Source organism: Dreissena polymorpha, chromosome 4 (genome assembly GCF_020536995.1).
Source record: "Dreissena polymorpha isolate Duluth1 chromosome 4, UMN_Dpol_1.0, whole genome shotgun sequence".
In the NCBI taxonomy this organism is placed as follows: domain Eukaryota; kingdom Metazoa; phylum Mollusca; class Bivalvia; order Myida; family Dreissenidae; genus Dreissena; species Dreissena polymorpha.
The window spans coordinates 93,514,829-93,528,756 of NC_068358.1; the positions used below are offsets into that span (position 1 = coordinate 93,514,829).

The 13,928-nt window shown below is 33.8% G+C and overlaps 1 protein-coding gene across 1 annotated transcript in view; it reads right to left on the bottom strand.

Moving 5' to 3' along the window:
• LOC127878620 (serine/threonine-protein phosphatase 6 regulatory ankyrin repeat subunit B-like) overlaps positions 1–12,314 on the bottom strand; it is a 45,703-nt gene extending 33,389 nt beyond the window's left edge. The window contains exons 1-2 of the mRNA XM_052425146.1: positions 11,952–12,314; positions 11,336–11,663 (exon numbers count right to left, since the gene is read on the bottom strand). Coding sequence (XP_052281106.1) covers positions 11,336–11,663; positions 11,952–12,314 — 691 coding nt within the window. The remainder of the gene's footprint in view (positions 1–11,335; positions 11,664–11,951) is intronic.
• Between the last annotated feature and the right edge of the window lie 1,614 nt (positions 12,315–13,928).

Sequence of the window (13,928 nt, forward strand, 5' to 3'; positions counted from 1 at the left end):
TGTTCAAAGCTGTGTGACTTTTTTTGTTTTTAAATGAGATAAGTGCATGTTATATATACATAATGTTTAGATGTTCTCGTATGTTAGAGTACTGTAAATTGCATAAGCATGATATTGAAAAAAATATACATAATGTTACATTGCGTCCTGAATCTAGGACGGTGAATTTTTTTTTACTTTACAGAGGTTGACTCATCGGTGTTCTCATTTAAAACGTAAAAACATGCTTCTAGAAAACTCTACTTATACAATATCCAATTATACTCTTAACAAAGTCTAGTTTTATGAAAGATGATTCCAGAACGAACCAACTTACGTATATATGTACAATTATATCTGCAAAGCAATGAGCACCAGTAAAGGAGAACGAGTAGTTTCCCCTTTGACAGAGTATGGCAAGTGGACTTCTATTAAAGCTATCATCATTGGGTATAGTACATTTGCTTCTAAATTGTTTTAAATCATTTCAATCACAACGTATACAGTGAGTCCATTAGCGACTGAAACGAAAATATTTACTCAGAAATTCGGTAATTTGCTGACGATACCAGTCTGTTCATTATTGTTGAATCACTCTCATTAACCTTGATCTCGATTTCGTTCATACTTAGTCTCTATCCTTGATCGTCTCATTTATAAACACACTAAAAAAATTTAACAACGTAAACACAGTAGCTTCATTTTGTCTCACGACTCCCGATCAGGCCGATGGTCTGAACACATATCTGCCGCTATAGCCAAAACCTAGAAACGAATCGGCATTTTGAGATCTTTGAAACACACTGTACAGGTCTAACATTTAAAAATGTGTGTTCATTTTCACCGATTGCTTCTAGAATATGGAGAAACAGTCTTGATGACTGCTTAAGGGAGTTAGGCGCATAATTAGAGGCTGTACAAAATGAAGCAGTGCGAATATGTCCCGGCGCAACTATAATTTGTAATATTAATTCGCTTTTAATCGATTATCGGTTTAATCGATAAAACATAAGCTTTCCTAAAAAAATATTTAAAAAAAGACTTACCCTAAATAACTTTTAGTACTCATTCCATTCAATCGACAAAATATTTTTCGAGTTTAGATATAACATGTTATACTGATATAAATATATGTATCATAACTACACACTGTTGTGCCTAGATTTAGACGACACTACATTAAATCATACTATATGCTTCCATCAAAACAATAAGCTCGGATATACTCGCTTAAAATATCTTTGAATGAAAAAGGTATACACGAAAAGAAATGTATGCATATGAAAATGCTTACTAAAAATATATTCAAATGAATGGTAAAGCTTTCTGCATTAGTCGCACACATACAGAATCCCGCCTTTATAAGAATTAACAATGTCTTTTCTTTTTCCTTCCGCAGTTCACTTGGAATAAGTAAAGCATGTGTCTGTGGAATTGTTGTCTAAAAGCAACCTTTCATTTATGATAATTATTGAGTCTTAAGTTGCTGGTAAGAACTGTCAAACGTAATGTAGACCAATAGCGAGCAAACTGTTGAGGGAACTCTGCATTTGTATCAAGTGTGTTAATGAGTGTGAATTAGTAATGAAATTGTTAGAAAATATCAGTAGCTGACCAATAGTTGTTATTCGGAACTCTCCAGTCTGGTTTTTTCCGATATTTGAGCACGCGCGATAGGTACAAACAAAAGCTGACTAGCATATTTTAAAAGAGAGTGAATCAATAATTTCTCTTATCGCTAAATAGTAAACGCCACTTTTTCTGCTCAAACGTTCGTTATAGTTGATAAAAATACCATGATTTAATCATTTCTGTTAAGATGAACCATTCTCGATCGTGCTAAATTTGTAAGAATACTATGTAACAAGATATAATGCTGCATGTACATGTATACATCTTCGGTCACGTAACTATGTCCTTGCATATACTGTGCGTAGGCCTGGGCATACAGTTTTATTGGAAGATTGTCAACGAAACTACCAAGAAATTAACTCCTTCGTATAATTATAATATTCAAATATATTTTAAATCATACAGACAAGTACCAAACAACCAAAACCTTACTATCCTCAGCCCATTCGTAGTGTAAGAACTTATATATAGTTTCATATCAGTTCCAGATATTTATATGTCTATTGATTTAGCTCTACTGTGATGCTTTTCTTTAATCTAATCTGAAAAGTAAAGATAATTATTAAGACCTTAATATTAGAAGACACATCACTAAAGAGCTTAACCATACCTTAGTTTTATTTGCTATATCTATAAAGCATGTCGAAAAAACAAGAACATCAATAAATGTTTTTCAGAAGAAATATTGCATTTGTCAAGCCGTTTGTATAGGTTCCTTCATTACCATACAGCTGACAAAGTCTGTTTTTCATGTCTTTTAAGGATGTTAGCTACTGTACCCATTCGTATAGGCGGCTGTTCATCTGAAAGGTGTATTTGGACTTAAACCTGTATTAAACGTCTGAAATACATGTATATCAGTGTTAGATTTGTTTTGTGTAATTATTAATACTAATAGTAATGGTTATAACAACAAAAGACTTGAATTTTGACATTTCCTAAAAGAAACACAACTGTCGTTTAAATACTTAATATCAACTACTGAATGGGAAGCAAATCGGATATCGACGTTACTGGTAATTACTGTATTAATGGCAATGTTTGTACCTCCCGCGCGCGCTCAGGAATCGGAAAAAACCCACATCGCGCGAGTTCCGAATTAAAAGGTCGTATAAGATTTACGCAGTAATGTGAACACATACCGCATCCTGGGATCCCATGCAGTTTTGATACATAATTCGGAATATTAAAGCTCACTGGGAAATGAAACTGTAACAAAGAATGATAATTAAAACAGGGTTTTAGGAAATCTTAATTTGACTATATTCCTATTTTAAAAAGGTTATTTTGATGTGTTTTTATTAAATTGAAATCTTCGACTAATTTGTTTTTGTAGAACTTTATAAAAATAAGTAAATAATGTTAAAAAAACACATAAAAAAGTTTTACGTGGTCATGGTCGAACAATTTTCGATTTTACACATTTTGATTATCTTTGTTTTTTGCTTATCATTTGATATTTTTAAGCAAATTTATTATTTTGAAAACTGAAAAGTGTATAAACTCTAATTTAATATGAACTTTGCATATCAGTAACGCTTAGAGGACAAAATAGTAAATAAATGTTTTATGGAATGCATTTAAGCTGAGTTAGACTACACAACATTATTTACTTGTTATCAGCGTCGTAGCCACGCTGAGGCACAACGAGGCAGTTGCCTTGGCTAAAATTTGCAGAGCAATCGTAAGATTACAAGAAAAAAAGGAATTTTTATGTCAAAAAATAAAATCTATATAAGAGATTGAGGCAATTTAATGAATTTTAGGCACTATGATATTCATAAACAAATATTATCGTTGAGTAAAACTGGTTTATGTTGAGGCAGATAATTATTGCAATTTAATAACTTCAATTGATGCCAAAATGGCTCAGCAAATGATTTGGAAAATCCGTATATTTAAAAAGCGTGTCACTGTACACTTCGATGCTATAATCATGGTGGACATCGGAACGTTCCGGGCTAGAATCCGGTGTTTCTTCACGGCCAGATCTGGGTCTATTTTGGACCTAGACACACTTCGGGTGGTTGGCGTTTTCGGCTTTATTCGTATTCTCCTCTTTATGGCCTGCGTCGAGTAAAATCCGGGACCGTTTCAATTGGTACGATTAAAGAATCTTTGTTTACATTAGAATTTTCAAATTATGATATCCCGCGTATTAAACTGTTTGATATAAAGAAGCTCAATTCTTTTATTTTTAATAGTCAATGTAGCTGATTATAGAAGTGACAGAAAGAAAATGATGACGCGGTGCTAAAACACAATTTTACACAAGAAAATGGAAAAAAATGGCCAGAAACTTTACTGATTTAAGCTCAATATTTGTACTCCTCATGATAATTCCTGTGACGCAATTGGTAACGCGTCAGACTCTGGATAAATTGACCACTATTATATTGTATATTGTCACTGCGTTGGTTCGAACCCCAGTATTTCCGTTTTTTTCCAAATAACTATCATCAATGATCCTTTTTATATGTGCTTATCATTGTAAACGCTTTTGATTTAATGTATTTAAACATTTTTTAAAGCCCTATGGTGATTTCAAGCTCTAAATGGAAAAAAATTGTCCATGAATTTTTTCACGGTGAACTTGTCTGAATTACAGCAGCAAGTTTGCGGAAGCTGATTTGATGTAAACTCAAAAATAAAATTTATAAGAAAACTCTTAACGAATAATATTTAGGTAACAGAATCTAAAATTGACAATACACTTTTAGCAGATATTTGTGTTAACTTTATTGATACTAAACGATCATATATAGCGTCATCTATTCCGATGATTTAGGTATAAAATGTGGTTTAAATGGCCTTTAAAACGCAAGAGACGTTCTAGGTATAAACAAATTTCCTGGGGGGGGGGGGGCGACATGCCGGACCCCCTAGAATGACCAAAGATACTCGGGGTTCTATCGACTGCTGTGACGTCTGCGCCTGCGCACACCAGCTGCCGCACGATGTCCATCTTTCGCATAATGACCGCCTAATGGAGCGGCGTTTGAAAAAGTTTGTTTCGTATAGACAGAAACTTATACGCTGGGGCCATTTTGATATTTATACTAACCAACCACAGGTTTTCCATAATAATTGCAAGATGCAAAGGCGTATCGCCGTCATCGTCTTTCGCAAACAGTTCTGCAGTATTACGCACGATGTCCTGTTGAAGTACATTATTTACATTCACATTATTTACATATTGTTGTCCATTAGCTTGTAGGTCGGACAAGTCACATGAGTCTAGTTCATCACAAAGCGTTGTCACCGAGGGATATTTGTCCGCCGCAGAGAATGGATCAGTTGTTACTCCTGAAGACGGTGATTCGTCTGTCCGAAGGCAATACTCCTCCTCCTCCTCCGATATCTGCCGGGCATGCGTTGGCATGGCTAATCTGGATTCCTTCCCATGGTTGTGCGTTCCTTCCATATTGCAGTTAAAATGTGGTTGGTTGCTTTTCGTAGAACTTCTCCAGTATAGTTAAGCTTTTAAATATTTACTTTCTGAAATATATTGCATTGATCATTAGTTACATGTGTGAAACGTTACCATCACAAAGGCGACAGGGACCGCGGTGTCCGCGGTCTCGGCTACACTAATTGTGTGGAGCATAAACAGCTATTTTCGAAATTTATCATAACTTAAAGAAGTTCTCCTCTTTGCCCCGCTCCGCAACTATTATAGACATGGACCCAAATCTTGATCATCTTACTATTACCGGAACACAACCTTGGAGAATCGGCCGTTTAATGATTTAAATATTGATTCAACTTAATAAAATAATGAAACTATTACATAGACACGCCACAGATGTTAAATAGTTATTTACGTTACAAAATCATTTTTTAAGACAGACAATTAAACGCATTCATCTAAAAAATTTTTACCTTTCGGTGCGAACTATTAATTTTACATTAAACATGGGTTGTGATGATTTCGACATTTTATCTCAAGGTTACCGGGACATACATTATAAGTTTCTTTGTCGACAGCTGTCAGGTTAACATCCCACACAACAACTTAAGTCTGCCCGTGTTACGCGTCCCGCCTAGTTATTAAACAAAAGGCGGGGGAGTATTAACATGTAACTCGAAACATTAATTTAACACTGAAAAACACTTTTATCTTCTAGGGGCTCCTTGACACTATCTTGAACACTCAGATTTATGTACTTGCACATTCTAAGCACCGGCATGAGCATTAAACGGCTTGAGCATTATTACATTAAAATGTATACTATGTATACATGTGTTTAGTTGAGAACTTGTTAAAGTTGTTTCATTAAAATAAAAAGTCATGCTTCTAGTTTACTATTGCATTATTGAATGCATTGAAATATGTGTTCCAACCACCATTTCATTTTTATTTGCTTTAATATCATTTGTCATAACCAACAAACGGAAATTTTTAATTGTTATTTTGGTAGATCAATATCCGTTAAGAGGCTCACATGCGCCTTTAATGACTGATACGTGCACATTTGGAGATCTGCAGGTGTGGACGTAATTAAAGTGTACACGTACAGATTTGCACATGATTGTAAATACCCGCAATTAGGAGATATTAATTAGAAGCTCATAAGCCACAAATAGATTCGCTGATCTAAAATAACGTTAGCAACTGAAGGTGCTCGAACACACGTCATGGACTTATATTCACTGTTCGGTTTATTCTGTGTGGATAATTGTATAATACACTTTTAATGAAGTTTTGCATTTTTGTAAAGTATTTATTCAGGAAACATTATTTTTTAGAGAGCATACGTGTACATTGTATGTATAAGTATTATATCTGTTTATGTTTTAGCTTCACAAATAAGATGCATTACATATACTATGTACATCAGAAAATATATCAAAATATATAAGAATTAAGGCAACTCGGTTTTGGCGATTTTCTTTAACATATAAAATTAGATAGTACCTTTTTATATTTCTTGTTGCATTTAAAGTCAGTAAATATTAATAGTTGACTTTCGAGATTTCCATGTAATTTATTAATGAAAGTTTTATCAATAATACATGCAATGTATAGATGTCTTTGAATTACACGGACGTTTATATTCAACAACTAAATATACCTGTTAATTATCAATTGAAGCTGAATGTCAACATAATACCGATGAATAATGCTATCGGTAACTTTTTTTTTTGGACCGGCTCATTTCACAAAAGTGAAAGCTTGTTTGATTTGAACCTCAAACAATTATGACTCGTGGAAGTAAGTAGTTTGTTTCCCATTCCGAAGATTATTTTATATAAATTATATTTATTTGCATTGAGTAATTGAAAACAGAATATATTGAATTTATTATCCGAAAACATAATACTTACATGGTTTGTTCACGCGTGATGCTTTATTCTCAACCTCTATTACATATTTGTCATTTCATCTGTATATGGAAAATATACACATTCAACAATTTTGCAATCAGTAACAGGACTTAACTTTAAGTTTTCAAGTTTATACCTTATTGTTTTTTTCTCCTTTATAATGTACTTAAACTGCTAAAAAAGATCAAGCGCCGATGTTGGTGAATTCCCTAGATAAGGGCATATTCGAAGCAATTTAAAATACAGAAAAAGATACAGATGCATTTTAGCACATTTAATCAGAGTAGACACAAACACATGTATGTTTTTTCATCATAAGATCAGAAAATACATGAGTATATAAGATTTCATGCGACAGGCTGAATTCGGTATAGCTTTCTATTTGAAATATGCTTCGTTGGCTGAATCCCTTGTATCCCATTTTTATTCCGCTATTGACGGTTTAACACCCCATGTAATAAACCATCCTGTATCCCACCTTGTTGAATATACCTGTCGCGTGCACGGACTACTTTTTTTTCTACAACTGAATGATTTTTCATAAGAAATCTTTAGAGTCGAGAAAACTTTAGCTTTAAAATTATACGACCTTCAACCTTTAGATCTAGTCAAGGGACATAATTTTTCGCTATCCGCATAATGAATCAGCTGATTGATGGCGTCATAAAATGACATACTTATTGCGTCATTTTCCAAAAATATGTGATGTCATCTTTTGGTGTACACGAAACTAGTATGCGATGTCTGGGAATAAAACATTGAAGACGCGCATTTTTTCGTGTTAATTTATCCTGGATGTAATTATGAAAAATGCATATTCTATGGACTACTTACCTCGGGTGGAACGGTGAGACGAAGGATTTAGATCTACATGTAGATCTTGCTTATTCGTGTTATTGATTTTCAGAATAAGCGTGCCTATTTGGATGTGAAATTGTGTGTGTAGAACATACTGATGGGTATGTATTTTGGTTCAGTAATCTATTCGAATTGTTTTGCGTTTGGATGTAAGTTAACGTACGGGTATTTTCTTTGATGAATAAATTTTGTCTTCATTATTTTATCAAAGAAAGTCTTTTCAGTAAGAATAACCCGTCTGCAACAAGTGTTTCAAAGCTTAATAGTCTAGAATTATTACGGATTATCTTGTGTTTGGGTCACAAACAACAGAATGTGAAGGCTAGATCTAGACGTCATCAAAATCTGCAGCGTCCATACAAAATTAGGCGAGTGTAGTTTTTTATCATTTATGTTTAGAACGGCTCTGTGTGTAAATCTACATGTACATGTATGTTGACATCGACATCATTTTGTCAAGAGCGATCGCCGCCATATTGGATTTTGATCATTTTCTTTCGAAAATAAGATAAATTATATTTAAGTAAAATCTTCTTTTCGCGGCAGTAATGTGTTACAATTTGCATGGTGCGTAAAGTTAAATCGATGCATATGGTGATAAAGTTTCAAGTTTAACAGTTTTTGTGTGAATTTTTTAAAGACTATTTTGCGTACCGCATGGTTACATTCGTTAGATTTTAATTGCTTTTAAGATTGACTTAAAATTATTGTTAAGGTTATCAGATCTAGTTATGCTAAATGTCACGTTGAAAAAAATAAATGGGATAAATATAATACTAAGATAAGCGTTGAATAGACAGAAGTTTATGTTGCTCGGCTCAAACACCGAAAGCGCTCACCAAGGCTCGCGCTCGCGGTGTTCTAAGCCTCGCAACATAAACTTCTTTCTATTCAACACTAACCTAGTATTCTCTATATAAACCAACAGCATTGTACTTCCATAGTTTTAAATAAATGCAATTTGTTTTGATAAATTTATAAACGTATGTATACATGTAGAAATCGACTGCTGTTTTAAACAGTCACTTTGCTTTAAAACGATATACGTGGAGTAAATACGTACATAATGTTCACGTTGTGTTCTCCTATGTTCGGGTATTGTGTAACATACGCTAGACATTGAAGTAGTAGGTCATTAGTCTAGGACGGAGCAATATGTCTATGAATTTCTTATTAAAAGACCAAAACTTAGTGAAAAAGAATGAATTTTAGTACGATTTAGATGATAATCGAACCATTATATTATTTGTTTACTTAAATTGACGTATTCTAATCAATTTTACACATCGATTTGAATTACTGTTTTTCAATATCAATTTGGAAGGTACTGTACGATTATCCATTAAAAACAATAACGTAATAATAATGTTTTCAACACCAAAACGAAGCCTGTATGTATATGGGACTCAAAGTGATATACTTAGTTTGTTTATATGCATACTCTGTTGGACTAAGCTATTATTTTGTTTGCGTTCATACAGTCAGATAAGACTTTGCAGTTAGTTTGTTTACTTGCATAATCAGTGATAAAAGACTAGATCTTGTAAAGCGTCAATACTGCATTGTTAAATTAAGTTTGCATCGGTGAAAATACTTGACATATTATGCAGATGGAATGTGGTACATCTTAAGACGGATGTTTCTTTATGACAGTATTTGAATTACATAAGTGCATGCTCAAGATTTGAATTGATGTTGTAACTGTAATGTACTCATATTCACACAATGATGTAAGAATAAAGAAGTTATTTAGATCTATAAAACATTGACTAAAATAGAACATACACACGTGGTTCTGTAAAACGTTCAAATTGAAAAAGTATCTTGAAGTATCATATATTTATAACCAGAGCCATCACATTCACTACAAATGTACAGTGCTTAGACAGTATAATTGTAAAATTAAATCAAATATCATACTTACACACACAGTCGTTTAAAATATAAAACAACTGCTGCATAAAGGTGTAATTCATTGTAATAACAAATCGTTATAAACGCATAATATACTATTACACACTTACACAAACATACATGTATTGATAAAACACCTATCCCTTTGGACAGGATTAACATAACAACTATAAATAGATTGACAGAGAATATAATGGTTAATGTTTAATTATAATTTAATAACAAAATGCTGATTCCGATCTTCATCTTCATTATTAAGCACCATTCTGCAAGTATACACACGCAGATAATTATCTCGTAATTTGGCACAGGTGAAAAAACAAGTTTTGGAATGTTCCAGACGTTATACACAAAACAATAGCATTGCACTTCGCCCTCAAACATAAACCAACAAACTTTTAAACCATCAATGAATTTAAAGGTACACTAAACAATTACAGTATAAATATCGTGAAAGGAATTCAAATTTAATTCATCAACAGCTAAATGAAAAACATATAGTCTTAAAAAATCCAGAAATACTGCATATAAGCTACTGTTGGTGTTTAATGTGACAACCTACAGCAGTTAATTTAAAATTGTAAAAAGCAAGGGAAATATAATACACGAATTCAGAATTTGAATGCCGATCAACACAAACTTATTGTAGATCTAAGTATGCATTATTCCGATAAAACAATTACACTTATAAACGATTGCTTTACGGAATGTTAACATGCATTGTATTTATAATAAACGTATTAACAATGAAAACATTTTAATGTTATTATACTGTGCAAAATGCATTTAAAAATACGTACAATTATACAATTTCGTTTCTTTTATAAATTTCATGAACATCCGTGGAATTAGTGCGACAGGTACACAATTAAACAATAATAAACAACTAGTCATATTGCAAAGTTTGCTAGGCCTAAGACAGAATAACAATACACAAACAAACAGGAAAACACAATGCATATAATAACAAACAATTGGTACAAACGCGTTTTTACAATAACTGGAAATTGTTTGTAAATGAACAAAACACTTCATGTTTAAAACAAAATTAGCACCATGAGTACAAAGATGAAAAACTTAAAAACATGAACGCTATCGAGCCGACGGCTTGATAAAAGGGGACTAGCAGTAATAAAATCAGCGACAAAAGAAAGGCATATAAGTTACAGCACGTTTCGTGCGTTAAAAATGTAAAGTTAAGCAATAATGAAAAACGATAATCGAAATGTGCTATGTATAATACAACCTAACGCCTGAAACAGTAATATATATATATACAATATCAATTGTCACGTGGTATTCTTAGCTTAACCAGTTTATTTTTGGACAACCTGAGTACAATAATATGTTGCCATAGCAACACGTTTGCATTACTTAATTAATTATATTGTAAGTTGTTTTACAAATAACGTGTTGGAGCAATGGCACAGTTTACATTCGAACTTTAAGTATGAATGGAACATACATACATTATAAAATACTTACCGACTCCGAGTACGAAATAAATGCGCATGGTAACGTAATAAGGAGATTTGTAGAAATAAATTAGGTAATAGTGAAGCAAAAAAAAAAAGATAAACTAACGTTAACAGAAACATCATGTTGATTCCTCAATCTGAGTCACTGTCCACAGATTCTGCGCTATGCTTTGAGCCTGCAGCCGCCAAGATCGTGTATACCCCGTCCTGGTTGTAGTCCCGGGCAAGGTCCAGGGGCGTGTATCCGCTGTACGTTCGTGCGTCCATATTACATGTCCTAACATGCATGAACATACGCACCAGTTTGACGTCACCTCTTATACACGCCATGTGAAGAACAGTTCTACCTGCTTTCCGCTCGATCATGTTCAAGTCTACGTCGCGTTCGATGAGGAGTTGCAGTATATCCATGTGCTTATTCATGACTGCCAGATGAAGACATGTCAAACCGTCATAGTTTGCGATATCGAAATCCTGTGGTATTTTTTTATAAGGTATATCGTAAGGATTGCATTGGATTTCGCTGTATCGTACTGGCTCTAACAAATAACGAGCAATTTCGTAAAACCCATCTTGGCAAGCTTTATGAAGCGGCGTATTGCCGTTCCTATCGAATGCCGTGACATCTGCGCCTGCGCATACCAGCTGCCGCACGATGTCCATCTTTCGCATAATGACCGCCAAATGGAGCGGCGTTTAAAAAAGTTTGTTCCGTATGGACAGAAATTTATACGCTGGGGCCATTTTGATAATTATACTAACCAACCACAGCTTTTCCATAATAATTGCAAGGTGCAAAGGCGTATCGCCGTCATCGTCTTTTGCAAACATTTCTTCCGTATAACACACGATGTCCTGTTGTGTAGTTCGTTGAAGTAAATTATTGACATTAATTAAATCTTGGTGCCCATTAGATTGAAGGTCGGACAACTCACATGAGTCTAGTTTATCACACAGCGTTGTTAATGAGGGATATTTATCTTTCGCAGATAATGGATCTGTTGTGACTTCTGAGGACGGCGATTCGTTAGTCCGAAGTCTATCCCCCTCCTCCTTCGATATTTGCCGGGCATCCGTAAACATGGCTATTCTGGATTTCTTCACAGTGTGGTGCGTTCCTTCCATATTGCAGGTCAAATGTGATAGTTTACTACGAATAGCATCTGCTTCTTTTCCATTAGTATCATTCAGTTTCGTTATATTTGCTTTTAGATATTTTCTGCAAAATATTACATAACACTTTAATTAATTATGAAACGTGAAACAACCATCGCTATACCACTACCAACAAAGTGACTGAGGCCACAGGTCATATAACTCAGTTTTGAAAATTGTTTATTAAAGATGATTTCTCGATTACCTGTGCCTGCAAATATACTTCACATGCTTCGTCTCATATTTGGAAAATTACACAAATGGAAAATATAATATTTCAAATCCACAAGCAAACTATTAAACAGACATGCCAAAATGTTAACACATTCTTAAAGTTCCGAATTCCCTTGTTAGCTAAATTCGATGCATTCTTGTAAGACAGATTGTAACCTCACGGTGCATGCGATATTAATTTTTCCAAACGTGCGTTGCTATTTTTTCGGCGTGGCTGTTTAACGTCACTTTTGACCTTACCTGACCTTTGTAAGTGTCCAATGCAATTCAAATAAAATTTCCCGCGGCTAGACACGAATGAATACACTTCATTTATTCCATTGGCTGATTTGAGCATACCACCAGAACATTGGAAACATGACCGCGTGTTTGTAACACTGTTTTACTGCGTATTCAGCATGAAACAATTTTATCTCTAATAAAAAGGCTTGATAGATAGAACAGTTTTACACTCAACTCTTGACATCAATACAGTTTGTGCGTGCACCTTTTATTTTCAGAGGATTGCCAGCGCTAGAGCGTTTGTACTTAAAGGCTATATTCTCATATTTAGTAATTACTTCCATATTCCTGTCTGTGTACTAGTTTATTTAAGTTCATTAAAGTATCGTTTTTCCATATCCTGATAATCGTTTTGGCCAAACCATTTTAAATTGTTTTCGAAATTGAACATTTAACATGTAAAAGTTTAAAGTTTTAAACAAGCCGTCGTTCCAGCAGTGGAAGCGTGGTCTTACTTTAATGCATTGCATTCCAACCCGCAAGGAATAAGGGTCAGTTCGCGGCCAGTAAAATAATCTTTATATAATATAGACGCTATCGCGTGAACTAGGTGAACTGGAATTTTCTTTAGACCAGAAATATGTTAAATGAAGATATTTAGCGATATAATTATGGTATGTCAATAATAGATGCTTAATGTATTTTCAACAATACCATGATAAATATTATTTTTGATTAATTTAACAAGAAATATTCCACCATATTGACTAATGTATTAAGCATGAGCGCAATGATTCTCGATACTGTTAATAATCGAATCAAATAGCAATGCCCGACAAACCACTAAAACAGTTTTGTTCGAAAAACGCGCGTATAAATATTTAGAATATGTACGGATACTTCGCGTGTGGACGGTTGACTCATATGTTTTAATTTCACTTCCATTCTTCTTTTGGTTTTCTGTATTGTATCTATAGGTTTATGACAAGCAATATGTAATAATGTAAAATAAGCCGCGAAAACTCCGCGTAAAATCCCGTACTGCGTTTGATGCAGCTAAGAACTGCACAGAAAAAGACATTCGCTATCTTTGATCTCATTCATTTAACTCTTTACCTTTCACCAACT